This window comes from Aedes aegypti, chromosome 3, assembly GCF_002204515.2.
Source record: "Aedes aegypti strain LVP_AGWG chromosome 3, AaegL5.0 Primary Assembly, whole genome shotgun sequence".
NCBI classification, from domain to species: Eukaryota; Metazoa; Arthropoda; class Insecta; order Diptera; family Culicidae; genus Aedes; species Aedes aegypti.
Window position 1 is genome coordinate 29254925 of NC_035109.1, and position 26242 is coordinate 29281166.

The following is a 26242-nucleotide window of genomic DNA, read 5'->3' on the forward strand; positions in this document are numbered from 1 at the left end:
TCAAGAAGATACATGGAAATGACGGATTTTAAATTACAGATCAACTTGAGCGACACGCAACACCTGGACAACATGGTTCAACTGATCCAGCTTCGAAACGTTAAATTCCTGCGTCGCTGGAGGATGAAGAACGTCCTAAGCTGGGACACCCATCCGACCAACGTAAACGCATTCCACGCCTTTCAGGACAACGCAATCAGTAAGTATGATTCACAATCATGATAAACTGTGTCACGTTATCCAGTTATCCCCGACCTGGAATGCAGCGATTCCGATTGCCATCCTGCAGTATCCGTTCTACCATCTGGGTCTAGAGTAAGCGAGTTTGTTGGTTTGGTTTTTGGGTAATGGATTGGTTTTCGAATATCGAACACTTCCTCCACTGCACCTGAAGTGAGAGTTGAACCCTCATAGCACTAGCACTGCCTGCCACTTCCGAAACTGCTTAGTTGTCACTGATTTGACCGAGGATCCCCTAGAAGGTGCCGTATTGCTGACGAACTGATCTAACTTTCAGGGCGCTGAACTACGGAGCGATCGGAACGGTGTTGGGACACGAGTTGACCCACGGGTTTGACGATAGTGGTGAGCTGGGATTCGAGCGATTGAAGGAATAGTTCTCGATTGTAATTTGGGAATCACGTGCATTACAGGTCGGCAGTTTGACAAGGATGGTAACCTAAAACAGTGGTGGACCAACAGTACGGTACGGGAGTACGTCAACCGGACGGCATGTTTTGTCCAGCAGTACAACGGATACTTCATTGAAGAAGCTGAAGACTACGTAAGTAATTTTGTTGTGCTCTTTCAAAATGCTCTAAAGTTAAGAATTTATAGTAATTTTTCAACAAAATTCGACTTAGGGAAAAAAATATTAAAAAGTCTTAAAAGAAAAAAAATCCCCACAAAGATTTTAAGGGAAATCCTTTTAGAATTTTCAAACAAATACATTCAAGATATCAAAGAATATTCAAACAGCATTCCTATGTATGTCGAAGAAAGTCGTCTAAGGATTCAAAAGCAATTTTAAAGGAATCCCCAGGAGTACTCTCAGGATCAAATGTTTTTTCGGAGGAAATCATCTCAGAATTTCGAGGGAAATCCTCTCAGGATTTCGAGGGAAACCCTCTCATGATTTCGAGAGAAATCCTCTCAGGATAACGAGGGAAATCCTCTCAGGATGTCAAGGGAAATGCTCTAAGCATTTCGAGGAAAATCCTCTCAGGATTTTGGAGGAAATCCTATCAGGATTTCGAGGGAAATTCTTTTAAGATTTTGAAATAAATACTCTTGTGATTTCAAGGCAAATCCTCTTAGGTTTCGAGAGAAATCCTCTCAGGATGTCGATGGAAATCCTCTCAAGATATCGAGAGAAATTTTCTGAGTATTTTAAAGAAAATCCTCTCAGGGAAATCCTTTTAGGGTTGCAAGAGAAATCTTCTTAGGATATCGATGGAAATCCTCTGAAGGATATCGAGGGAAATTTTCTGAGTATTTTAAAGAAAATTCTCTCAGGGAAATCCTTTTAGGATTGCAAGGGAAATCCTCTCAGGATATCCAGGGAAATTTTCTGAGTATTTTAAAGAAAATCCTCTGAGGGAAATCTTTTTAGGGTTGCAAGGGAAATCTTCTAAGGATATCGATGGAAATCTTTTGAAGATTTCGAAGAAAATCCCCGCCTGATTTCGAAGAAAATTCTCGCAGGATTTGGAGGGAAATCCTCTCATGATTTCGAGAGAAATCCTCTCAGGATAACGAGGGAAATCCTCTCAGGATTTCAAAGGAAATGCTTTAAGGATTTCGAGGAAAATCCTCTCAGGATTTTGGAGGAAATCCTATCAGGATTTCGAAGGAAATCCTCTCAGGATATTGAGGGAAATCCTCTCAGGATTTCAAGAGAAATTCTCTTAAGATTTTGAAAGAAATACCCTTAGGATTTCGAAGAAAATCCTCTTATGATTTCGAGAGAAATCCGCTCAGGACTTCGATGGAAATCCTCTCAGGATATCGAGGGAAATTTTCTGAGTTTTTTTAAAGAAAATCCTCTCTGGACTTCCAAGGAAATCCTCTTAGGATTTCGAAGGAAATCGTCTCAGAATTTCGAAGAAAATCCTCTCAGGATTCCGAAGCAAATCCTCTCAGGATTTCGACAAAAATTGTCTCAGAATTTCGATGGAAATTCTCTCCGGATTTCGAGGCAAATCCGCTCAGGATTTCCAGGGAGTTCTTTTCGGGACTTCGAGGGAAATCCTCTCAGGATTTCAAAGGAAATCCTCTCAGGGAAATCCTTTCAGGATTTCGAAAAAATCATCTCAGGATTGCAAGGGAAATTCTCTCAGGATTTCGAGGGAGTTCTTCTCAGGATTTCGAGGGAAATCCTCTCAGGATCTCGAGAAAAATCCTTTCATGATTTCGACGGTAATCCTCTCACGCTTTCAATGAAAAACCTCTCAGGATTTCGAAGGAAATCCTGTTAAGAATTAGAGGAAAATTCTCTCAGGATTTTGAGGGCAATCCTCTCAGGATTTCGAGGGAAATCCTCTCAGGATTTCAGAAAAATATCTTCTCAAGATTTCAAAGGAAATCTTCCCAAAATTCAGTGGGAAATCTTGAGGATTTAGAAGAAAATCTTCTCAAGATTTCGAGAGAAATCCTCTTAGAATTTCGAAGGAAATCCTCTCAGGTTTTCTAAGGAAATCCTCTCGGAATTTCTAGGAAAGTCCTTTCAGGATTTTGAGGTAAATTCTCTCATAATTTAGAGGAAAATCCGCTCAGGATTTGGAGGGAAATCCTTTCAGAATTTTGAGGAAAATCCACTCAGGATTTTGAGAAAAATCCGTTCAGGGTAACGAGGGAAATTCACTCAGGATTTAGTGGGAAATTCGCTCAGGTTTTCAAAGGTAATCCGCTCAGAGATTCGAGGGAAATTCTCTCAGTATTTCGAGAAAAATCATATCAGGATTTGGGAAATCCTCTCAAAATTTCGTAGAAACTCATCTCAGGATTTCAAGAAAAACCTTCTCAGAATTCATATGGAAATCTTTTAAGGATTTCAAGAGAAATCCTCTCAGGATTTAGAGGAACAACCTCTCAGGATTTAAAGGGACATCCTCTCAGGATTTCAATGAAACCCGCTTATTTTAGATTTTGGATTTTTTGGATTTTGAGTTTTTTGGATTTTGAGTTTTTTGGATTTTGGGTTTTTTGGATTTTGGGTTTTTTGGATTTTGGGTTTTGGGTTTTGGATTTTGGATTTTGGATTTTGGATTTTGGATTTTGGATTTTGGATTTTGGATTTTGGATTTTGGATTTTGGATTTTGGATTTTGGATTTTGGATTTTGGATTTTGGATTTTGGATTTTGGATTTTGGATTTTGGATTTTGGATTTTGGATTTTGGATTTTGGATTTTGGATTTTGGATTTTGGATTTTGGATTTTGGATTTTGGATTTTGGATTTTGGATTTTGGATTTTGGATTTTGGATTTTGGATTTTGGATTTTGGATTTTGGATTTTGGATTTTGGATTTTGGATTTTGGATTTTGGATTTTGGATTTTGGATTTTGGATTTTGGATTTTGGATTTTGGATTTTGGATTTTTTTGGATTTTGGATTTTGGATTTTGGATTTTGGATTTGGATTTTGGATTTTGGATTTTGGATTTTGGATTTTGGATTTTGGATTTTGGATTTTGGATTTTGGATTTTGGATTTTGGATTTTGGATTTTGGATTTTGGATTTTGGATTTTGGATTTTGGATTTTGGATTTTGGATTTTGGATTTTGGATTTTGGATTTTGGATTTTGGATTTTGGATTTTGGATTTTGGATTTTGGATTTTGGATTTTGGATTTTGGATTTTGGATTTTGGATTTTGGATTTTGGATTTTGGATTTTGGATTTTGGATTTTGGATTTTGGATTTTGGATTTTGGATTTGGATTTTGGATTTTGGATTTTGGATTTTGGATTTTGGATTTTGGATTTTGGATTTTGGATTTTGGATTTTGGATTTTGGATTTTGGATTTTGGATTTTGGATTTTGGATTTTGGATTTTGGATTTTGGATTTTGGATTTTGGATTTTGGATTTTGGATTTTGGATTTTGGATTTTGGATTTTGGATTTTGGATTTTGGATTTTGGATTTTGGATTTTGGATTTTGGATTTTGGATTTTGGATTTTGGATTTTGGATTTTGGATTTTGGATTTTGGATTTTGGATTTTGGATTTTGGATTTTGGATTTTGGATTTTGGATTTTGGATTTTGGATTTTGGATTTTGGATTTTGGATTTTGGATTTTGGATTTTGGATTTTGGATTTTGGATTTTGGATTTAAGATTTTGGACTTTGGATTTTGGATTTTGTCCAAGTCCAAGTCCAAGTCCAAGTCCAAGTCCAAGTCCAAGTCCAAGTCCAAGTCCAAGTCCAAGTCCAAGTCCAAGTCCAAGTCCAAGTCCAAGTCCAAGTCCAAGTCCAAGTCCAAGTCCAAGTCCAAGTCCAAGTCCAAGTCCAAGTCCAAGTCCAAGTCCAAGTCCAAGTCCAAGTCCAAGTCCAAGTCCAAGTCCAAGTCCAAGTCCAAGTCCAAGTCCAAGTCCAAGTCCAAGTCCAAGTCCAAGTCCAAGTCCAAGTCCAAGTCCAAGTCCAAGTCCAAGTCCAAGTCCAAGTCCAAGTCCAAGTCCAAGTCCAAGTCCAAGTCCAAGTCCAAGTCCAAGTCCAAGTCCAAGTCCAAATCCAAATCCAAGTCCAAGTCCAATCCAATTCGTTTCATACGAAGACTCACAAATTACACTTGACTCACAAACTACACTTTCATTCCGCAGATCGACGGACTTCAAACTTTGGGAGAGAACATCGCCGACAACGGAGGCGTCCGGGAAGCGTTTGAGGCGTACAAAATCTACCGGAAGAACAATAAGAAGGAACCGCTTCTACCAGGGTTCGAAAACTTCACCCACGAGCAGCTGTTCTTCATCTCCTATGGCAACGTGAGTTTTAATCATCTCACGCCTACCTTTCCTCAAAAATTCCTTCCTTTCTTTCGTAGCTTTGGTGCGAATCGCACACGGCGTCCGCGGCCAAGGCCGCCTTGGATGACACCCACTGTCCGGGCTGGATTCGGCTCAAAGGGGTGCTGAGTAATTCACCGGAATTCAGTCAAACGTTCGGCTGCAAAGCGGGCAGCGGGATGAATCCCTCAGCCGATAAGTGCCGGATTTGGTGAAAACGTTTCTTCTGGATTCTGACAACCCCAAGCAATCAAATTGTGTGATTTTAGCAGAGTAGATTTTTCGACCAATTTTGATCTCGCAACAGGTGTGATATATATTCAAGTGCAATAAACCATTTGTTCCAGGCTGTTCACGGTTGATGTAGGTTCGTTTTTTTTTCTTTCTTCGAACTTGTTCGCCGATGTCTGTATGAAATTGAATATTCGTTTATGAAGCTTCTGTTTGAACGTTCTCAAATATAATATTCAGAAGAAAATGGGTTTCAATTCTGGTACATTGGAACTGGGTACAACTGGGGCGAGATAGCCATAGCGATAAACGCGCAGCAATTCAGCAACACTGAGCTGAGGGTCGTGAGTTCGAATCCCACCGGTCGAGGACCTTTTTGTAAAGATTTCTCGTGACATTCCAGGGCATAGAGTATCTTTGTACTTGCCACACGATATACGCATGCAAAAATGGTCAATCGGCAAAGAAAATTTTCAGTTAATAACTGTGGAAGTCCTCATTAGAACATTAAGCTGAGAAGCAGGCTCTGTCCCAGTGAGGACCTAATACCAAGAAGAATAAGAAGAAGAAGTATAAATAATATAAATAAATAAATAATATAAATAATGTTAATAATATTAAACAATATATTTTTTGAGAAGCTTCTGTTCAAACAATCACAGGTGTAATCTCCAGACAGGCAAACAGGTTTCCATTCTGGCATCGCACGAACAATCGTCGCATTCTTTGAATAATTGGTTCGCTGTAATTTTAAGGTTATGTCACGACCGGTAGGCAGTTACGATGCGCTTTGCATCCAGCAGCGTGATTCAAAACAAACCGCCGCGTTCTCTTCACATTGTCGTCATTAAAAGGGAGAATTTTAACTGCTAAGTGAAAAATAAATGTTCGTTTTTATGATGTTGACATTCGAGAGGCAAGCCATCTATCTAAAATCAAACAAAAATTGCTACAATCGCAGTAGCAAGGTAATGAACGGGCGGTTGCTTGACAACACGGTTCACCGACGCAAAGCCTACTGTTTTCCCACAATGATCACTCCCAAGCGGAAATTTGACCCTTCATTCTTTCGCATCTCGCTCGCTGCATTCCAAAGGAAACCCCCACAAAGCGATTTTGCCTTTGGCGTATCGAACCGCGTGACCAGATTTGTCAAATTACCCATCCGAAACCGGTTCCACACATCAGAGCCAAAGCCGCTAGCAGGTTGTCGTTTCGCAATGCGCAGTGGCACTTCTTCCTACGAAAGTCGGATTAAACCTCACAACTGCTCCGAATCGATTGGAAACGATATTTTTCCAACTTTATTCGGTGCATACTTTGAGGAAATCCTAGATAATGAATTTCAAACATTACAACTTTGTTTCAGGATATTTTTATTAGAAAGAATTTTTAACCAATTCAGATAAAAAGGCCGTAATTGCCTACATAAACTATAAATGAAATACAAAAAATGAACAGAAAATAGGGATACAATTTAAACCTTCTAATGGTGGTTAAACTGAATTAACAGGCTATAGTATTGGGACGGAGGACGAAATAACACTTCAAACAACTTGGAGTTTCACTTGAGCACTAACTTTATTGATTAAAGGCCGGTTTGCTACTGACAAGAAAAGTAATCGCCTACCGCGATGCGTGAAAAATTTCTTAAAAGAAATGGTCCAGAAAATCACATTTTTCCGATCGCAGTACGCAGTTTAAAAGAAATGTCATTTCAAATGGGATCCTCTGTAGGAAATTGCTTGACCCATTAAGTCAAGGAATTTCTTTGCTCTTCTTGAGCGAAACAGCATACTTAGCATACATATAAGTTTTGTGGTACAAATTTGATGTTTGTATTAAATAAACTAGTTATCGAGACCAACTTTTGTAAAGGGCTTATTGCAAAAAATGCGTTGTTTTACTAATTATGCATATAGGTCACTTATACAATTAACGTTATAAAAACCATTAAAATATTAGAGCTTACATAGTAATGATGATATGAATCATAAGGCGATATTCAATTATCCCCTGAAATAATTTTAAGCTGATAATAAAAGAAAATTGTCAAAAGTATTGAAAAAAAAATCAAATATATGCAACTAAATTCTTCACAATCCTTTAGTTTACATCCTAAAATACCCTTGGCAATACATGTTAGCCTGGGACAACTTGGGATAAAACAGTATGGGATGTGTGAAGTTTCGATAAAAAATCGAATATGTTTTTCAGTGTAGTTTCCACATTTATCTGAACTACAGTACGAATTTTGATTTCATTTTATTTTTTTAAGTAGCTTTTCAAGTAGGCTTTCGATTAGTGTATAGAGATATTCAAAAAATATTACGATTATGCAGTATATTCCATCCAACTTATACCTTGTGTATGCACTATTTTTGTTTTTCTTGAAAACAACTTAGGCATACTGTATCAATGAAACTACAAAAGATATTGCTTTAATATTCTAATATCTTAACAAAAGTGTTTACTATGGAATGATTCACAAGAAGAACCGATCAGAACAAGTCATTTTTTTTTTTTCGATTATTGGCCACCTGATCGCCCATAGTATACCTCAGAGAACTCCTTCAAGAGCATTTCAGAAATTCTATTAATTTTTCCTTTGAGTTTTTTTTACGAAGTTTACATTAAACTCTAATTTTTATGATCATTCTGAGTAATCCTACCGGAAACTGCTAGGATCATTCCAGGAATTTTTCAAGGATTCGTTCAGAAATTTTACTAGGAACATCCCCAAGCGTAGCCTTTGGCAGGAATTTTTCAAAGTAATTTGTCTTAAATAATTATCGGGCTATCCTAGGAATTACCAAAGAAATATTTTTCGGTCCTGTAAGGATTCCTGCAGAAATTGTACTATGCAATTCTTTGGGATTCCATAATTTTTTTTTTTTTTTCAAATAATCTATTCTAGGAGTTTACTTTTCAAAAACTCTCATAAAGATTTCGGGGGAAACAGAAACTTCCCTCAGAAAGTTATCAAGGAATTCAACCAGAACACACCTCAAGTGATATAATTTGATTTCATATCTAATCGTATCGCAATAAATTTGTCGAAAAATTAGGGGAAAAGCACCAATTTTCGACCTAGCAGCAATGTCGACCCATTCATAAGATTTCGGCCTACTTTGTATCCGAAAATTAGCACAGAATTCTTGTAGGTGGCAAATTAATGCTTCTCCCCTAGTCCTGTGATTTCCCCAGGAAAAATTGTAATGATTTTTCTCAGGATTTCTCCAACAGGAATTCTTTCAAAGATGTATTAGATCTTCAAAGATCAATCAAAAAAAAACTCAAGTGATTTCTTCAGTATTTCTTCAGGGCTTACTCCAAGATTGCCTCTATAAATTCATACATAAAACTCTTCAAAAATTCCTTCTGAAAATCCTTTAGAAGTTAGTTCCAAAGATTCCATCCAGAATTTTCCACGAATATGACATTACATTACGAAACTTATTAAGAGATTTCTTAAGAAATTCATCACCAAAAATTCCCCCAGGGATTTTACCAATACTTTTTCCATGACTTTTTCCAGGGTATCTTCCTTAACTTTCACCAGGAGTTCTATCAGAAATTCCACCAACAATTTCTGCATCAATTCTTTCTAGTAATTTCTCTACAGATTTTTTCAATGCTTACTTCAAGAACTTCACCAACAGAATCCCTCAGAGATTTATTTAAGATTTCCTTCTGCAATAACTTTAGGAATCCCCAAACAAATTCTTTCAGGATACATTTCCTGCGATCCCACCAGAAATTCTTTAAAAAAATCCTAAGGAGATTGCTTAAGGGATCCCTACCAAGAAATTACTATATGAGTTCCGTCGAAAAATTGCACCACAGATTCCTCCCGAAAATCTTTCAATCTTTCAATACAATCATTCTTCCAGGGATTGCTTCAGGGATTCCAAACGATTTTCTCGAGAAATTCCTACAAAAATACCTGCAGAGATTTATTCCTGAAGTTCCAACAGTAATTCTGCTCAGAGTTTCTCCAAGGATTCATCATTCAAATTTCACTAGGAAACTCAGAGTTTCTTCAAGAATTCATCAATGACTTCCTTCAGGGAATGCAACAAGAATTCCAATTCTGCAAGAAATACTGCAAATAATTCATGACAACTTTCCATGGAACTCCACCTATTCCTTTAAAGATTCCGCTTGCATTTTTTTCTCAGATTGCTCCAGATTTTCCTGTGGGGATTTTCTAGGGAATCTTCAAATGATTCTTTTATTTCAAGAATCTACCAGAAATTCCTCCGAGGATTCCTGAACGAAGTTATCCATCAATTCCTCCAGGGATTCCTTTCGGTATTTCTTGCAAGAATTTCTTCAAGGAATCCACCAAAAATTACCTTAGAGAATCCTTTCCAACTTCTTCCAGGTATATATTTAGGAATTTCTTCAGCAATTTTTTTGGTGATTCCTCCAAGCATTTCTGAAACTAATCCATGGATTTCTCAAAAAATAACTAGCAATTGTTTCAGGTGTCTCCTCAGGGATTTAACCTGAAGGCGTCAAGAGAAATGTTTTGTTAAATCTTCTGAAAAAAATTTAAGGGGAATCTCTTGAGGATTTTTCTTTAAATTCTGTAGAAGTTTTCAGATAAAATACCTAAAGTATGAGTAAAGAATATTTTCTAGTTGAATCCTTCGCGGAATTCCTGGTAGATTTTCTCACGGAATTATTGGTGGATTTTCTGAAAAAAAAAAAAATCTTGTGGACTACTTGGGATTTTTTTGGTTAATCTGGTGAAACTCTGGTAAAATTCCCGGTCCAGCCCTGGAAGTACTGCTGGTTTTTCAAGAAACCCTTATGCGATTCCGTGAGGAACTCCCGATATAATCTCTGAAGGAATTTTAGGTGGAATCTTTGAAGATATTTCTGATTAACTCTCCAGAAGAACTTCTGATGGAATTCCTATAGGAGTCCCTGGTGAGAAATCCTGATTGAACTCCTTGAGACTCCTGATATAAATAATCTCTGAAGGAATTGCAGGTGGAATCCCTTAAGGAAGGCATGATGAAATCCCTGGAGAAGCTCCTGATTAAATCCCCAGAATAACTCCTGATGGAATCCCCAAATGTACCCTCCTGATAGAATCCCCAAATGTACCCTCCTGATAGAATCCCTATAGGATGATGATGATGATGATGATGATGATGATGATGATGATGATGATGATGATGATGATGATGATGATGATGATGATGATGATGATGATGATGATGATGATGATGATGATGATGATGATGATGATGATGATGATGATGATGATGATGATGATGATGATGATGATGATGATGATGATGATGATGATGATGATGATGATGATGATGATGATGATGATGATGATGATGATGATGATGATGATGATGATGATGATGATGATGATGATGATGATGATGATGATGATGATGATGATGATGATGATGATGATGATGATGATGATGATGATGATGATGATGATGATGATGATGATGATGATGATGATGATGATGATGATGATGATGATGATGATGATGATGATGATGATGATGATGATGATGATGATGATGATGATGATGATGATGATGATGATGATGATGATGATGATGATGATGATGATGATGATGATGATGATGATGATGATGATGATGATGATGATGATGATGATGATGATGATGATGATGATGATGATGATGATGATGATGATGATGATGATGATGATGATGATGATGATGATGATGATGATGATGATGATGATGATGATGATGATGATGATGATGATGATGATGATGATGATGATGATGATGATGATGATGATGATGATGATGATGATGATGATGATGATGATGATGATGATGATGATGATGATGATGATGATGATGATGATGATGATGATGATGATGATGATGATGATGATGATGATGATGATGATGATGATGATGATGATGATGATGATGATGATGATGATGATGATGATGATGATGATGATGATGATGATGATGATGATGATGATGATGATGATGATGATGATGATGATGAGATGATGATGATGATGATGATGATGATGATGATGATGATGATGATGATGATGATGGATGATGATGATGATGATGATGATGATGATGATGAATGATGATGATGATGATGATGATTGATGATGATGATGATGATGATGATGATGATGATGATGATGAGATGATGATGATGATGATGATGATGATGATGATGATGATGATGATGATGATGATGATGATGATGATGGATGATGATGATGATGATTGGATGATGATGATGAATGATGATGATGATGATGATGATGATGATGATGATTGATGATGATGATGATGATGTGATGATGATGATGATGATGATGATGATGATGATGATGATGATGATGATGATGATGATGATGATGATGATGATGATGATGATGATGATGATGATGATGATGATGATGATGATGATGATGATGATGAGATGATGATGATGATGATGATGATGATGATGATGATGATGATGATGATGATGATGATGATGATGATGATGATGATGATGATGATGATGATGATGATGATGATGATGATGATGATGATGATGATGATGTATTATGTTTGGCAAGATACAATACTTTTCCAAAGTATTTGAACATAAATTCCAGCATCGAAAGTATTGTGGAATTTTATTGTTAAATATTCTTCAAAGAAATAAATTACAATACAAGCTGGTAAACTTGCATGCGATTTGGCGTAAATCGACTAATTATGCATTTTCAACAGCCAATATCACTAAATCAAGACGGGCTATGATATTTTTGGAAACGGCAATAATTCAAAAATTCTAAATTCAGAAAATAGCGGTATATTTCTGCTTGAGACATAAAAAAAATGTTATGTTAATGCGAAATGTCATTTGATATACTTACAATAGTAGTTGTCAATTTAATGAGGATAACGAAAGAAGACATGTTAAATCTACCAACAATGCGTTATCCACCAGAAAAATCTATGCTAAAAGCCAAATTTACACGGATTTTAGTGAAGATGGAATAGTTAAGGTTTTTCAACATGTGCCCCTATTTGACATCCGAAAATAATGAACTACAGTTTTCTTTCAAAATTCTCGAACAAGTTTGTTTCAATAAAAATGTAGACTTCGAATCAACAAAAATACAATTTAATACAACCAAATTTCGACCATAAATTTCAACCAACGAAGTGGTTATTCCAAGCTAATGTCACTTTTCTCCGTGTTTGTTTCACAACATGAAATCTAGTTTAAAGAAATTGAATTTTTACCAGCTTTTCAAAAAACTGAGCCTCTGTGCGGTAGAACCAGCCAGCGGCGGCAAATCACGTTATCAGTTCTCCCATTACAACCGATCCCATCCATCCCCCATATCCGTTACGCGTTGCGCGAGAACTCCATCCTTCGGAAAGGTAGGCGCTCGCGCACAATTAAAGGCAAAAAAATCGTCACATTCAGAATATGTAATGTTTACATTTACAAAGAGACACGCTCGGCGATTTAAATATGATTCATCATCGTAATCGCGTACCTATAGGGCGCTATAGAGATAGTGTTCCGCGTCAGTAGCTAAGTCGAGTAATTCTGCGGAAGCAGTCACCCGTGGAGGCGCGATCGAAGTAGCCGTTGTTGAAAAGTTGCTCGTGGTCCAGGTTTTCGGTGATCGAATTTCGGCGCGAGAAGATTCATTGCGGAGTGTTTCGGAAGCGATTGCTTTGATCAGTGAAAGTGTTGGGCAAGTGAGTTCCACATGAAGGGCTACTAGGATCGATTTGGTGATACGAAGTGAACCAGTGGAAAATAATTTAAAATCTGTAATGCTGAGAAGTGAAAACAGGAAAAAGTGTAATACTCACAAGACTTCGAAGATAACCCAGACGCATTTTAGAACAAGATTTTCCTACAAGGAATATTCCTATGGGATTTATTCAAATGTTTAAAAAATACGAGACCTTCCGGCGCATATTTTCTCCGAAGCGAAGAAAATTTTTTTGCTACTGAGTAATGGAAGAAAATTTGATTTCTTAAAAGAAATTGTTCGCCAGAATTCACCCACTGGTGAGAGGAATTCAGGTATTCTGAAAAATTACCTTCAAAATAACAAACTAGGTTTCTTAACAATTCTAAAAATATCTCTCCAGACCTAAAAAAAATCTTAGGTAATCCTCTCAGATTATCGGAGGAAATACTCTCAGGATTCCTCTTCTTTCTAAGGATATCCTCTCAGGATTCCGAAACAAATCCTCTCAAGATTTCGAAGGAAATCCTCTAAGAATTTCGAAAAAAATTCTCTCAAAATTTCTAAGGAAATCCTCTCAGAACTTCTAAGGATATCCTCTCACAATATCGAGGGAAATCCTCTCAGGATTCCGAAAGAAATCCTCTCAGAATTTCAAAGGAAGTCTTCTCAGGATTTCTAAGGAAATCCTCTCAAGACTTCGTAGAAAATTTTCTCAGGATTTCGAAGGAAATTCTATCAGGATTTCTATCAAAATCTTACCAGGATTTCGAAGGAAGTCTTCTCAGGATTTCGAATGAAATCCTCTCAAGACTTCGAAGGAAATACACTAAGGATTTCGAAGGAAATCCTCACAGGATTTGGAAGCAAATCCCCATCAAATTTTTATGGAAATCCTCTCAGGATTTTGTAGGAAGTCCTTTTAGGATTTTAAAGGAAATTCACTCAGAATTTCGAGGGAAACCCTTTCAGGATTTTGAGGTAAATCCTCTCTGAATTTCGAGAGAACTCCTCTCAGGATATCGAGGAAAATCCTATCAGGAATTCAAGGGAAATCCTATAAGAATTTCGACCGAAATCCTCTCAGGATTTCAAAGAAAATCCTCTCAGGATTTCGAGGGAAATCCTCTCAGAATTTCGAGCAAAATCCTCTCAGGATTTCGAAGGGAAATCTTCTCAAGATTTCGAGGTAAATCCTCTCAGATTTTCGAGGGAAATGTTCCCAGGATTTCGAGGGATATGTTTCCCGGATTTCGAGGAAAATTCTCTCAGGACTTAAAGAGAAATCCTATCAGAATTTCAAGACAAATCCTCTCAGGATATCGAAGATAATCCTCTCGGGATTTCGAAGAAAATCCACTCAGGATTACGAAGGAAATCCTCTCAGGACTTCGAAGGAAATCATCTCAGGATTTCGAGGGAAATCCTCTCAGGATTTCGAAGAAATTCCTCTCAGAATTTAGAAGGAAATCCTCTCAGGATTTCCAAGAAAATCCTCTCAGGATTTCGAAGAAAATCCTCTCAGGATTTCGAAGAAAATCCTCTCAGGATTTCGAAGAAAATCCACTCAGGATTTCGAAGAAAATCCTCTCAGGATTTCTAAGGAAATCCTCTCAGGATTTCGAAGGAAATCTCTCAAGATTTTGAAAAGAAATCCAATCAGGATTTCGAAGAAAATCCTCTCAGGACTTCGAAGGAAATCCTCTCAGGATGTTGAAGGAAATCCTCTCAGGATTTCAAAGGAAATCCTCTCAGAACTTCTAATGATATCCTTTCACAATATCGAGAGAAATCCTCTCAGGATTCCGAAAGAAATCCTCTCAAGATTTCAAAGGAAGTCTTCTCAAAATTTCGTAGAAAATTCTCTCAGGATTTCGAAGGAAATTCTATCAGGATTTCTATGAAAATCTTACCAGGATTTCGAAGGAAGTCTTCTCAGGATTTCGAAGGAAATTCTTTCAAGACTTCGAAGGAAATTCACTAAGGATTTCGAAGGAAACCCTCACAGGATTAAGAAGCAAATCCCCATCGAATTTTTATGGAAATCCTCTCAGGATTTTGTAGGAAGTCCTTTTAGGATTTTAAAGGAAATCCACTAAGGATTTCGAGGGAAGCCCTTTCAGGATTTTGAGGTAAATTCTCTCTGAATTTCGAGGTAAATCTTCGCAGGATTTCGAGGGAAATCCTCTCAGGATTTCAAGGGAAATACTCTCAGGATTACGAGAGAACTCCTCTCAGGATTTCGAGGAAAATCCTATCAGGAATTCAAGGGAAATCCTATTAGAATTTCGAGCAAAATCCTCTCAGGATTTAAAAGAAAATCCTCTCAGGATTTCGAAGGAAATCCTCTCAGAATTTCGAGCAAAATCCTCTCAGGATTTCGAAGGGAAATCTTCTCAAGATTTCGAGGTAAATCCTCTCAGATTTTCGAGGGAAATGTTCCCAGGATTTCGAGGAATATTCTCTCAGGATTAAGAGAGAAATCCTCTCAGAATTGCAAGATAAATCCTCTCAGGATATTCGAAGGAAATCCACTCAGGATTACGAAGGAAATCCACTCAGGATAACGAAGGAAATCCTCTCAGGACTTCGAAGGAAATCATCTCAGGATTTCGAGGGAAATCCTCTCAGGATTTCGAAGAAATTCCTCACAGGATTTCGAAGAAATCCCTCTCAGGATTTCAAAGGAAATCCTCTCAGGATTTCGAAGAAAATCCTCTCAGGATTTCGTAGAAAATCCTCTCAGGATTTTGAAGAAAATCCTCTCAGGATTTTGAAGAAAATCCTCTCAGGATTTTGAAGAAAATCCTCTCAGGATTACGGAGAAAATCCTCTCAGAATTTCGAAGAAAATCCTCTCAGGATTTCGAAGAAATTCCTCTCAGAATTTCGAAGTAATTCCTCTCAGGATTTCGAAGGAAATCCTCTCAGGATTTCAAAGGAAATCCTCTCAGGATTTCGAAAAAAAATCCTCTCAGGATTCGAAGAAAATCCTCTCAGGATTTTGAAGAAAATCCTCTCAGGATTACGAAGAAAATCATCTCAGAATTTCGAAGAAAATCTTCTCAGGATTTCGAAGAAAATCCTCTCAGGATTTCGAAGAAAATCCTCTCTGGATTTCGAAGAAAATCCTCTAAGGATTTCGAAGAAAATCCTCTCAGGATTTCGTTGGAAATCCACTCAGGATTTCGAAGAAAATCCTCTCAGGATTTCTAAGGAAATCCTCTTAGGATTTCGAAGGAAATCTCTCAAGATTTTGAAGGAAATCCAATCAGGATTTCGAAAAAAAATCCTCTTAGGAATTCGAAGGAAATCCTCTCAAGATGTCGAAGGAAATCCTCTCAGGATTTCAAAGGAAATCCTCTCAGTATTTCAAAGAAATCCTCTAGGGTTTCGAAAGAAATCATCTCAGGATTTCGAACTAAATCCTCTCATGATTTCAAACCGAATTCTCTCATGATTTCGAAACAAATCCTCTCAGGACTTCAAAAGCAATCCTTTTAGGATTTCAAAGGCAATCCTCTCAGGATTTCGAAGGAAATCCTCTCGGGATTGCGAAGAAAATCCTCTCAGAATTTCGAAGGAAATCCTCTCAACATTTCGAAGAAAATCCTCTCACGATTTCGAAGGAAATCTTCTCAGGATTTCGAAGGAAATCCTCTCAGGATTTCGAAGGAAATCCTCTCAGGATTTCAAAGGAAATCCTCTCAGGATTTCGAAAAAAATCCTCTCAGGATTTCGAAGGAAATCCTCTCAGGATTTCGAGAGATATGTTCTCAGGATTTCGAAGGAAATCCTCTCAACATTTCGAAGAAAATCCTCTCACGATTTCGAAGAAAATTCTCTCAGGATTTCAAAGGAAATCTCTCAAGATTTCGAAGGGAATCCAATCAGGATTTCGAAGGAAATCCGTTCAGGACTTCGAAGGAAATCCTCTCAGGATTTTGAGGGAAATCATCTCAGGATTTCGAAGGAAAACCTCTCAGGATTTCGAAAGAAATCCTCTCATGAATTCGATGAAAATTCTCTCATGATTTCGAAGCGAATTCTCCCAGGATTTCGAAAAAAATCCTCTTAGAATTTTGAAAAAAAATCCTCTCAGGATTTCGAAGGCATCCTCTCAGGGTTATGAGGGAAATCTTTTTAGAATCTCGAAAGAAATTCTCTCAGGATTTCTTTGGAAATCCTGTCAGTATTTCGAAGGATATCCTCTCAGGATTTCGAAAAAAATCTTTCAGGATTTAAAAAAAAAATTCTTCGAGGATTTTGAAGGAAATTCTTTCAGGATTTTGAAGGAAATTCTTTCAGGATTTCGAAGGAAATCCTCTCAGGATTCGACAGAAATCCTCTCTTGATTTCGAGGGAAATTATCTCATGATTTCGAAGAAAATTCACTCATGGTATCGAAGAAAATCCTCTCAGAATTATGGAGGAAATCTTCTCAGGATCTTGAAGGGAATCCTCTCAGGATTTTGAAGGAAATCCTCTCAGGATCTTGATGAAAATTCTCTCAGGATTTCGAAAAAAAACCTTTCAGGATTTCAAAGGAAAATTTCTCAGGGTTTCGAAAGAAAACCTCTCATGAATTCAAAGCAAATTTTCTCATGATTTCGAATGAAATTCTGTCTGGGTTTCGAAGGAAATCCTTTCTTGATTTTGAAAATCCTCTCAGGATCTTGAAGGAAATCCTCTCAGAATTTTGAAGGAGATCCTCTCAGGATTTCAAAAAAAATTCACTCAGAATTTTGAAAAAAATCTTTTCAGGATTTCGAAGGAAATTTCCTCAGGTTTTTGAAGGGAAAGCTCTCAGGATTTTAAAGGAATTCTCTCAGAATTTCGAAGGAAAATTTCTCAGGATTTCGAAGGAAGTCTTCTCAGAATTTTGAAAGAAACTTTCTCAGGATTTCTTTGGAACTCGAAAGATCAATCCAATAATTGATCTGATTTTGTAAACCTGTGTTATCAACGGGATCTTTAAGGTTGTGCTCGTATTCTAGTTCAATGAGTTTCTACAGATCGTAAGGTATTAGAACTTGAAGAAAATGGCCACGCAATTTGAGGACAGGTTCATGGGTAAGATTATCATATTTTTATAAAAAAAAAGACGTGTGTAATAGACTTATGACATTCTGCAGCAATGAACGTGCAAGCAGCCGCACAGTTCAAGACATTCCAGCCAACAGCCATGACCTTCACCAAACAAAGGTATGACACGAAAAGTTCTGATCCATCCCACCTTCTGAATCTACCACGCCTTCCCAATCTAGCTCCTGTCATGTCTTCTGCCGGCGGTTCTTCATCTGCATACTCCTCGCGGCTGTGGTCATCCTGTCGTCGATCGTCTACGCCATCTACAGCTACACATCGAGCCTTCCGGACGTTTGCCACAGCAAGGAATGTCTCCGTTCAGCGGCCGCCTTCAAGCAGAACATGGACCTCAACGTAGATCCTTGTGAGGACTTCTACTCGTACGTCTGCGGAAACTGGGCCGATGATCATCCACGTCCGGAACGACACGGCGCCTACAGCTGGTATGACGAGCGACAAACCAGGATCTACCGAAATATACGAACTCAGCTGGAGGCCAATAGTAGCCGGTTGGACCCTAAGCCGGTCGCCCAGGCCAAGTCGATGTACAAAGCGTGCCTGAGTGAAGTCAACCGGGAACGGTACGGCTACACCGCAGTTCAGCGATATCTTAAAGAGTTCGACCTCCCGTTGACGCCGACGTTGCTCAACCATACCAAGACTTCCTATCGGAAGTACAAATACGACTGGATCAGCTCGGTGGCGAAGATCCAACGGAAGTTGGGTCTGAACGTGATCGTGGGATTCAACATCGACCAGGACCATGTGGACAAGAATCGAAATCGGTTGACGCTGGAGTACCACTACGGACCGGATGAGTTGCGATTTCCGTGAGTTTTCTGTTGTGGGGATCAATCGTTGATCGCTAAGTTCTTGTTTTTCACTTTGGACAGAGCCTACGAATGGTCAAAGCTGACGGCGAAGACTCGCAACCGTCGACAGGCAGTACGATCCAGCTCAGAAGACACTGACGAGTCGGATGACGAAAGTGCGGACAACGAAGCAGGTGAGGACGATGAAGATGAGATCGACACTAGTGAAATGGCGGAGTCGTTCGCTAGGATCATCGAGGCGATTAATCCAAGCATCGATACCAGCGAGATGGATGACAAGCTGAAGGTTTTGGCAGAGCGATTCGCCGAGTTCCATCAGTCGCTTCCGAAGGTTTGAACCATAACAGTGGGATATTTCAGGGATAAGCCATTTGATAAGTGATTTGATCCATTTCCAGCTTGTTGAGTCGGAAGAGGAAGCCAAGTTTGAGTACTACACCGTTCAAGAGCTGCAAAATGCGACCGACAATCACATCAAACCTAAAAAGCCGTACCCAGTGTGGCAACGCTATCTGGATGTGCTGTTCGCCAACCAACCGGACGTGAAGCCCTCCAGTGACGAACAGCTACAGATGACACCGGAGAACGTCGAGTTCCTTGGAAAGCTGATCGATGTAGTCTCCGAAAAGTCTCCGGCCCTGATTGAGCTGTACGTTTGGGGAACGGTGACCTCGTTTCTGGTGGAGCATGAGTTCAACGACGCTACGCTGGAGGAGGACTGTGCCCAGGTCGTCCACAAACTGATGGGACTGGCCGTCAGCTATGCGATCGCGGACAAGACCTTCCTCGAGCGGACCAAGCCCCGAGTGGAGCAGATGTTGACCGACATACGGAACGAGTTCGACCAAATGGTGCTGGAGACGGACTGGATGGACGCTTATACCAAGTACGAGTCGCTGGAGAAGTCCAAGGCCATGAAGTCATTGATCGGGTTCCCCGAGTGGATTCTGGACGATGAGAAACTGGAGGAGCACTATCAAGGGGTAGCTTGAAGGGATATTGGGTTGAAGGTTGGTTCTGTGAGTACAAATGGGGGTTTCGTTACAGTTGCAGATCAGTCCAACGCATCACGTGGAAAACTGGGTTACCGCTTTGGAGTTCATGAATACGGAATGGTTGCGTTCATGGCGGGTGAAGAACAGTAAAGTTTGGGACATGGACCCAACGGTGGTCAATGCGTACAACATCTTCGAACGGAACGCGATCAGTAAGTTGTCGATGAGGTGGTCTGTCCTTTTTAAAACTTGTAATGTTTTGAACTTTCCTCAGATATCCCAGTAGCCATCATTCAGTATCCGTTCTACTACCTTGGATTGGAGTAAGCATCTCACTTGTATTATCTACTCGGATACTATTAAACGCGAATTTATTTGCCAACAGTGCGCTCAACTACGGTGCCCTAGGGGAAGTTCTAGGGCATGAACTGACCCACGGGTTCGACAACGCAGGCCGCCACTACGACAAATACGGCAACGAGAAACGCTGGTGGTCCAACCATACGCTGCAGGAGTACGACAAGCGCGCCCAGTGTCTAGAGGAGCAGTACAGTTCGTACTACTTTCCGGAAGCGAAGGCATTTGTATGAAACATCACTCATCGAAATCTCCGTGCAAGAATCTTTCTGAACCTAAGTTCCCTGATTCACAGATCAATGGTACGCTGACGCTCGGGGAGAACATTGCCGACAACGGAGGACTTCGGGAAGCATTCCGCGCTTACAAGGCGTACGTGAAGCGCAACGGTCCCGAACCAGTGTTGCCAGGCTTCGAGGATTTCACTCACGAACAGTTGCTGTTCATCTCGTTTGGGAATGTAAGTCTGCAGCGTTGTTAAACTTAGATGACTTAGATTCAAGAAAATATAATCGTTTTCAGCAATACTGCGAAACGGTAAGCCCAGCGGTTGCCAAATATTTGGTCAAAGACGAGCACAGTCCGTCCAAGTTTCGGGTCCTTGGGGTGCTGAGTAACATGCCGGAGTTTGGCGAAGCCTACCAGTGCCCTAGCGGCAGCAAAATGAATCCAAAGCGGAAGTGTCGCGTGTGGTGAACTGTTGACTGTTGAGTACTTAAGAATAGCAGTGAAAGATTTGTAATATATTTCTCTTGGAGTTTTGTAAATGGATATGGGCTATCAACGTATCAGAAATCCGAAAATTATTTAGCATTCCCTCTATTTTACATACGTTGAAAAAGAAATGATAAAGTTTTATCGTTTATGAACACCTTACGAGAGGTATTATTATCTACAATGCAAAAGGGATATTTATATTTAGGGGCCCTAAAATTATTGATAAAACCTTGTTTTAATTCAATAACACGAAAAAGCGTGTTCTTGCTATTACTTTGGCATTTTTTTTCCGCTCAAATAACGATTATATAAATATATTATTATAAAAATAGGTCCAAATTTGAACCTTGACAAATATGATCATATGTTTGACGTTCACTTACCTTTTGCTTTTTACCACTGGGGTTGTTCCTATCTGACATTTCGGAAAGGACGCAGAAAACCAAATACACCCAAAACTTAATTTAATCCAAGGGATGTGACAAAATCTCAAAAACCTGAAAAATAATTTGGACTTATCTAACGAAAAACAATTAAAAATTAAGCAAACATGTCTTTATGGCTGTAGCAAATAATAGAGGGACGTCTTTCAGGTTTAACCCCTCTACCGGCAGCTTCTTTTTTTACCGCAAGAAAAAAATTCAAATCGCGATAACTTTTTTGTTTCTCAGTATTTTTGCACCATTTTTTCACAAGTTCTCAAAAAACTCTTCTAGTTTTAGGATCCGTGTCGATTAAATTGATGATTGGTGATCTGGTTTTAAAGACATTCCAATGTTCCTTGGGAGACCGACATTTTCCATACAAAATGTCTTAGGCGGCCATTTTGTTTTACGTCAACTTATCGAAAAAGTAAAATGTGGGCTATACAATGCTATGTAATAAGGAGCTACTCTGAAAAAATCATACAAATTGGTTAAGAATTCTTAGAGATATCAGAAAATTACGATATGAGGTTTTTTGAAGTTTTCAAGATCTTTATTTGGTCAGCTTGGTACCAGCAACATAAATGCTCATTACTCAAAGACGGCTGCTCCAAATTGCTTCATATTTTCACAACATACTCTCATTAATGGATTGTTCCGAAAAGTGAACATCTGAATACGTTAAAAAATCTGTAGCCTAAGATATATACGTGGGTTATGATTAAGCGTCGGTCCCCCAAGGAATTTCGGAATATCTCTGGATCCAGATGAACAATGATCAATATCGACACAGATCCTAAAACTAGAAGAGTTTTTTGAGAACTTGTGGAAAAATGGTGCAAAAATGCCGAAAAACAAAAAAGTTATCGCGATTTGAATTTTTTTCTTGCGGTAAAAAATGAAGCTGCCGGTAGAGGGGTTAAGCGTTTAATACATAATGAGCTAGTCCAATGTCACTCTTTTTCTTAGTACTAAGTCAAGGCCTACTAACGCCTACTACATCTCGGGCATCCTGACACTATCGATGTCCTCATCGATATCACTATCGTCAGATATATGATCACTCATCCATTTCCTCATATTTTGAGGTGAGCACACCGAGTTAAATGGGATATTTGCAATTTGGAACTCATCTATGTCAGTCACAACGTACCTATCATTTGGCAAAACTTTTTGAATTTTATATGGACCTTTACTGCCCATAAAAGCATAACTGTCCCATATGGATTTCCTCCAAAAAAATTTTTTTGGCGGGCTACGCATATTTGTATGTATATTTTCATATACACACATAAAATTGATCAGTTTGTTCGAAAACATTGCGATAAAATTTCAAACTAGTGCTGTTCCATATTGAAAAAAAAGGCATAACAGTCTTTATATAGATCAGCCTGAAAAAAGTATAATTATTCTTTAGTAAAAATTATCTGCGATACAAAATTATCGCGAGCACGTTTTGATTGAAATTTAGCATCATTTATACATTCAATTCATTCATTTTTGTAATGTAGAATATCCTATATATTTAACATAAGAACAGCAGTGTCTTACTGAATATTGTAACATGACCAAAAACCGTGCCCTTTACTGTTCACAAAGCAGAACCGCTTCTGGCGGCAATGTCGATGTGGTCAGCTAGTCTTGGGTTGAATACGTTAAATCTTTACGAAAGCTAATTTACCGTATTTCATTTGCAATATTAATGACTAGTGGTCCCGGCAAACTTCGTCTTGCCATCAAGTAGGCTGTTGAAAACCAGTACGAATCGTCCCATACAAAATGACAGTTCCGTTCACTCTCGTTATTCTGACTTTCCCGGTGAATATCCTGCAACTTGTATACACACAAACACGTCGGAACCCTTGACGAACAAAATGGAGAAAGAATTATCCAAATCCGCTGACCCGTTCGTAAGCCATTTCGTGACATACAAACACCATTCCATTTTTATTTATATAGATAGATTAATTCGTTTTCAATCAAATAATTGAAGTTGCATAAACAATGGAGCTGAAATAGCTGTTGCGAGAGAAGCACATCTCTTCATCCAGACCAGTGTTGTGAAAAACTCAATTTCTCACAACTCACGCTAGAGATTTTTCATGCGTGAGTTGTCAATCAGGCAACTCAGCAGTCAAAAAATCATGGATGAGTTGGCTCACCTTTTTGACTCATTGTCTCGTATATCCACAGTTTACTCACACACGGCAATAATTTTTTGTTAGTCTGGTAAAATTATAGTAATCTTTTCTAACGTAAACAACATCATTCGGGTTTCACGAGAATTTGATGGGTTTTGCGACTGAATCATTTTTTACGGTTTGAGTTGATTGAGTTGATATTGCATCAAAATCTCAAGCGTGAGATTTGTGAAGCAGATCTCTAATGAGTTTGCTCTCACGGGAGAGCATACTGATTTAGATTTTGAGTGTGAGTCTATCAACACTGATCCAGACCATGGTGAAGGTGGTAAGAATGCATATAAGTCCGGACGAGGATCTACTGGGGTTGAACATTTTCTTGCTATCACAGGGCATAGTATATCTTCGTACCACTCGTTAAAAAATGTGAAAACAGTTGATTGGTAAAGAAAACTCTCAGATTGAAAAACTATCACAACAAGAAACTCATAGCACTAAAAAACCTGGACGCATTTAAATGAGTTAGACCGGATGGCTTTGCACCTGTGTTCTTCAAGAATCGTTCAGAAGAGCTTACCGTTCCCTTAAAACACCTTTTCGACATGTTTCTAAATAATGGAAAATTCCCAGAAGCTTGAAAATACTCATATTTGGTGCCTGTTTTTTAATCAGGCACAAAATCTGACATACGGAACTATCGCGGAATTGCCAATATCTGCCATCATGTAACAGCTCCAATTGAAGTATTTTTAGGCTATCGTGTAGTGTAGATATGTAAAGTTGTAAGGGATCATAGATGATAGACTCAAAACTCACTTTTGTAGAACATTGGAATTTCATAATTAAACAAGCAAACAGTACGCTTGGCTCCATTAAGAGGTTCAGCAACAATTTGCATAACCCTTATACTATTAAAATATTGCATATTACATATGTAAGACCAATTGTGAGATACTGCCACCTAGTATGGAACCCGAACCATATCATACACGAAGAACCCATAGAATAAGTACAAAAGCAATTCCTTTTATTTCCGGAGATTGAATTGTACTAAAGAATATGAAGAAGAATTAACAAATGAGACTTTGTATTCTAAATCATGCGTTGTTTTAGTATTTATTTAATCAAAATTCAATTGTGAACAGCAGTTTGTAGATAGAAACTTGCTCATCCTAGTCTTACCTCATTATTCAGGATATTTTGGTTTATTGTAAAGATTTTGAGCATACGAATACCCATGGGCATCGGCTGCCAGATCACTGTATAGCAGGTTCCCAGTTCCCCGGGGGATGTGATCATGGCCACTTATCTAGGAGCCCCTGGAATCTACTATAGAGTGATTACTACATTTGTGATTTTGAAAGCGCTTCACATCTTCCAAGGCATATAAAACCTACATGGTAGACGGTGATTCTAAAACTACTTCCAGAAGCATGAATTTTAAATATATTGAAGTTTGTTACCCATATTAGTTTTATTCCGTACAAAAAAATCCGTGTAAAATTATCCACTTTCATCAGGGTACCTCGAACCTACTATACAGTAGTCATGACAGCCGGAGGTTTATGAAGTACTTTCTGAAGCATCACCTTTTAAAATCTTGATATTTGATACCCATTTTGATGTGATTCCGGACATGTTTTTAATTGGCCACATCCCCTGGGGCACCTGGATACTACTAGAGAGTGGTCATGGCAGTCGGTGGTTCTGCAAATTCTTCCGGAATTATCACCTTTAGAAATCTTGAAGTTTGATGCCCATATTGATATGGTTCAGAACATGTTCCTAATTGGGCACTTCTCCCAGGGCACCTGGAACCTACTATAGAATGGTCAATTCGTCTAAAGGTTCTGAATATGCTGCCGGAAGCATCATCTTGAAGTATAAGAGGAAAATAACCATCATCGTTTTAAAAACATTCAAAACCCGTTTTTTGTGCTCAAATTTGAAGCAATGTTCATGAAAATCTATCATTGCATTGCACTTGCAATCTGAAATGCAATGATAGATTTTTATGAAGATTTTTTAAAATTGAACGAAAAAACTGGGTTTTCATTTTGGATGATTGCTGAATGACTGAATGATGTATTCTTGAGCATTAAAGGTCACTAGGATATAGCTCCGGATAGTATATACAATACATGATAGGAAATAGAAACATGACTGATCATATTTTCCGGAACCAGTTTTACGTAAATAGTTACATTTCTGAAGATTTTCAACAAATTTAAATGCGTTTGCCGTCATTCAACTTCCTATTATTTCTAGTCTCTAGGAAAATTGTAAACACTCATACAACTTCACCCCGCGCAAATTGCAAGCGACAGAATGCCAAATGCCATTTGGACATGACCTCGGAGAATCCGGAACATCTTTGGTGTCAGGTGGCCAATATACAGGGCCAAGAAAGTTCCTGAAACAAGACCAATTTTGCCGCCGACTACTTCCAGATGCATTGAATTTCATCCATTGGTCATAAAGTTATGAGCATTTGGAATTAGCCAAAATTTTGCTCATCGTTCTGAGCTGGCGGTGAGCCTGATATGGCTTTATTTCTCTTGCCATGCAATAAAATCAAGGCAAAAAAGAACTTTCTTCATTTTTATGCTCTTATAATTATATTTCCGTGAGAAACTACTCAAAATACATCTGAGCGTTAATTATTGAACACGATGATGTTCTGCTGGGCATTTATT

The 26242-nt window shown here is 38.4% G+C and overlaps 2 protein-coding genes across 8 annotated transcripts in view; both read left to right on the forward strand.

Annotated features, from left to right (window-relative positions):
* Positions 1 to 5373, forward strand: part of LOC5571713 (neprilysin) — a 73997-nt gene extending 68624 nt beyond the window's left edge. Inside the window, exons 7-12 of the mRNA XM_021850139.1 lie at positions 40 to 199; positions 267 to 315; positions 518 to 585; positions 654 to 784; positions 4822 to 4986; positions 5046 to 5373. Of these exons, the coding sequence (XP_021705831.1) occupies positions 40 to 199; positions 267 to 315; positions 518 to 585; positions 654 to 784; positions 4822 to 4986; positions 5046 to 5222 (750 nt within the window). The 3' untranslated portion in view covers positions 5223 to 5373. The remainder of the gene's footprint in view (positions 1 to 39; positions 200 to 266; positions 316 to 517; positions 586 to 653; positions 785 to 4821; positions 4987 to 5045) is intronic.
* A 7447-nt stretch (positions 5374 to 12820) lies between these two features.
* Positions 12821 to 21034, forward strand: LOC5570781 (endothelin-converting enzyme 2). Of its 7 annotated transcripts, none has more exons than XM_021850140.1 (11): positions 12821 to 12992; positions 17892 to 18063; positions 18126 to 18195; positions 18258 to 18908; positions 18972 to 19242; positions 19310 to 19894; positions 19959 to 20118; positions 20181 to 20229; positions 20292 to 20490; positions 20559 to 20723; positions 20786 to 21034. In XM_021850140.1, the coding sequence occupies exons 2-11, from the start codon at positions 18033 to 18035 to the stop codon at positions 20957 to 20959; spliced, it is 2355 nt and encodes a 784-aa protein (XP_021705832.1). In that variant the 5' UTR covers positions 12821 to 12992; positions 17892 to 18032; the 3' UTR covers positions 20960 to 21034. The 7 variants fall into 7 exon arrangements, with proteins under 7 accessions (XP_021705832.1, XP_021705833.1, XP_021705834.1 ...); XM_021850141.1 differs by having other exon boundaries at positions 17970 to 18063; XM_021850142.1 differs by having other exon boundaries at positions 17988 to 18063.
* The last annotated feature ends 5208 nt before the right edge of the window (positions 21035 to 26242 follow it).

Excerpts from the sequence above, each read along its gene's own strand:
- LOC5570781 (XM_021850140.1), top strand. The coding sequence starts at position 18,033 with ATGGCCACGCAATTTGAGGACAGGTTCATGG. Across the intron at positions 20,230-20,291 it reads TTCTACTACCTTGGATTGGA|TGCGCTCAACTACGGTGCCC; the intron begins GTAAGCATCTCA and ends ATTTGCCAACAG. Across the intron at positions 20,491-20,558 it reads TTCCGGAAGCGAAGGCATTT|ATCAATGGTACGCTGACGCT; the intron begins GTATGAAACATC and ends CCTGATTCACAG.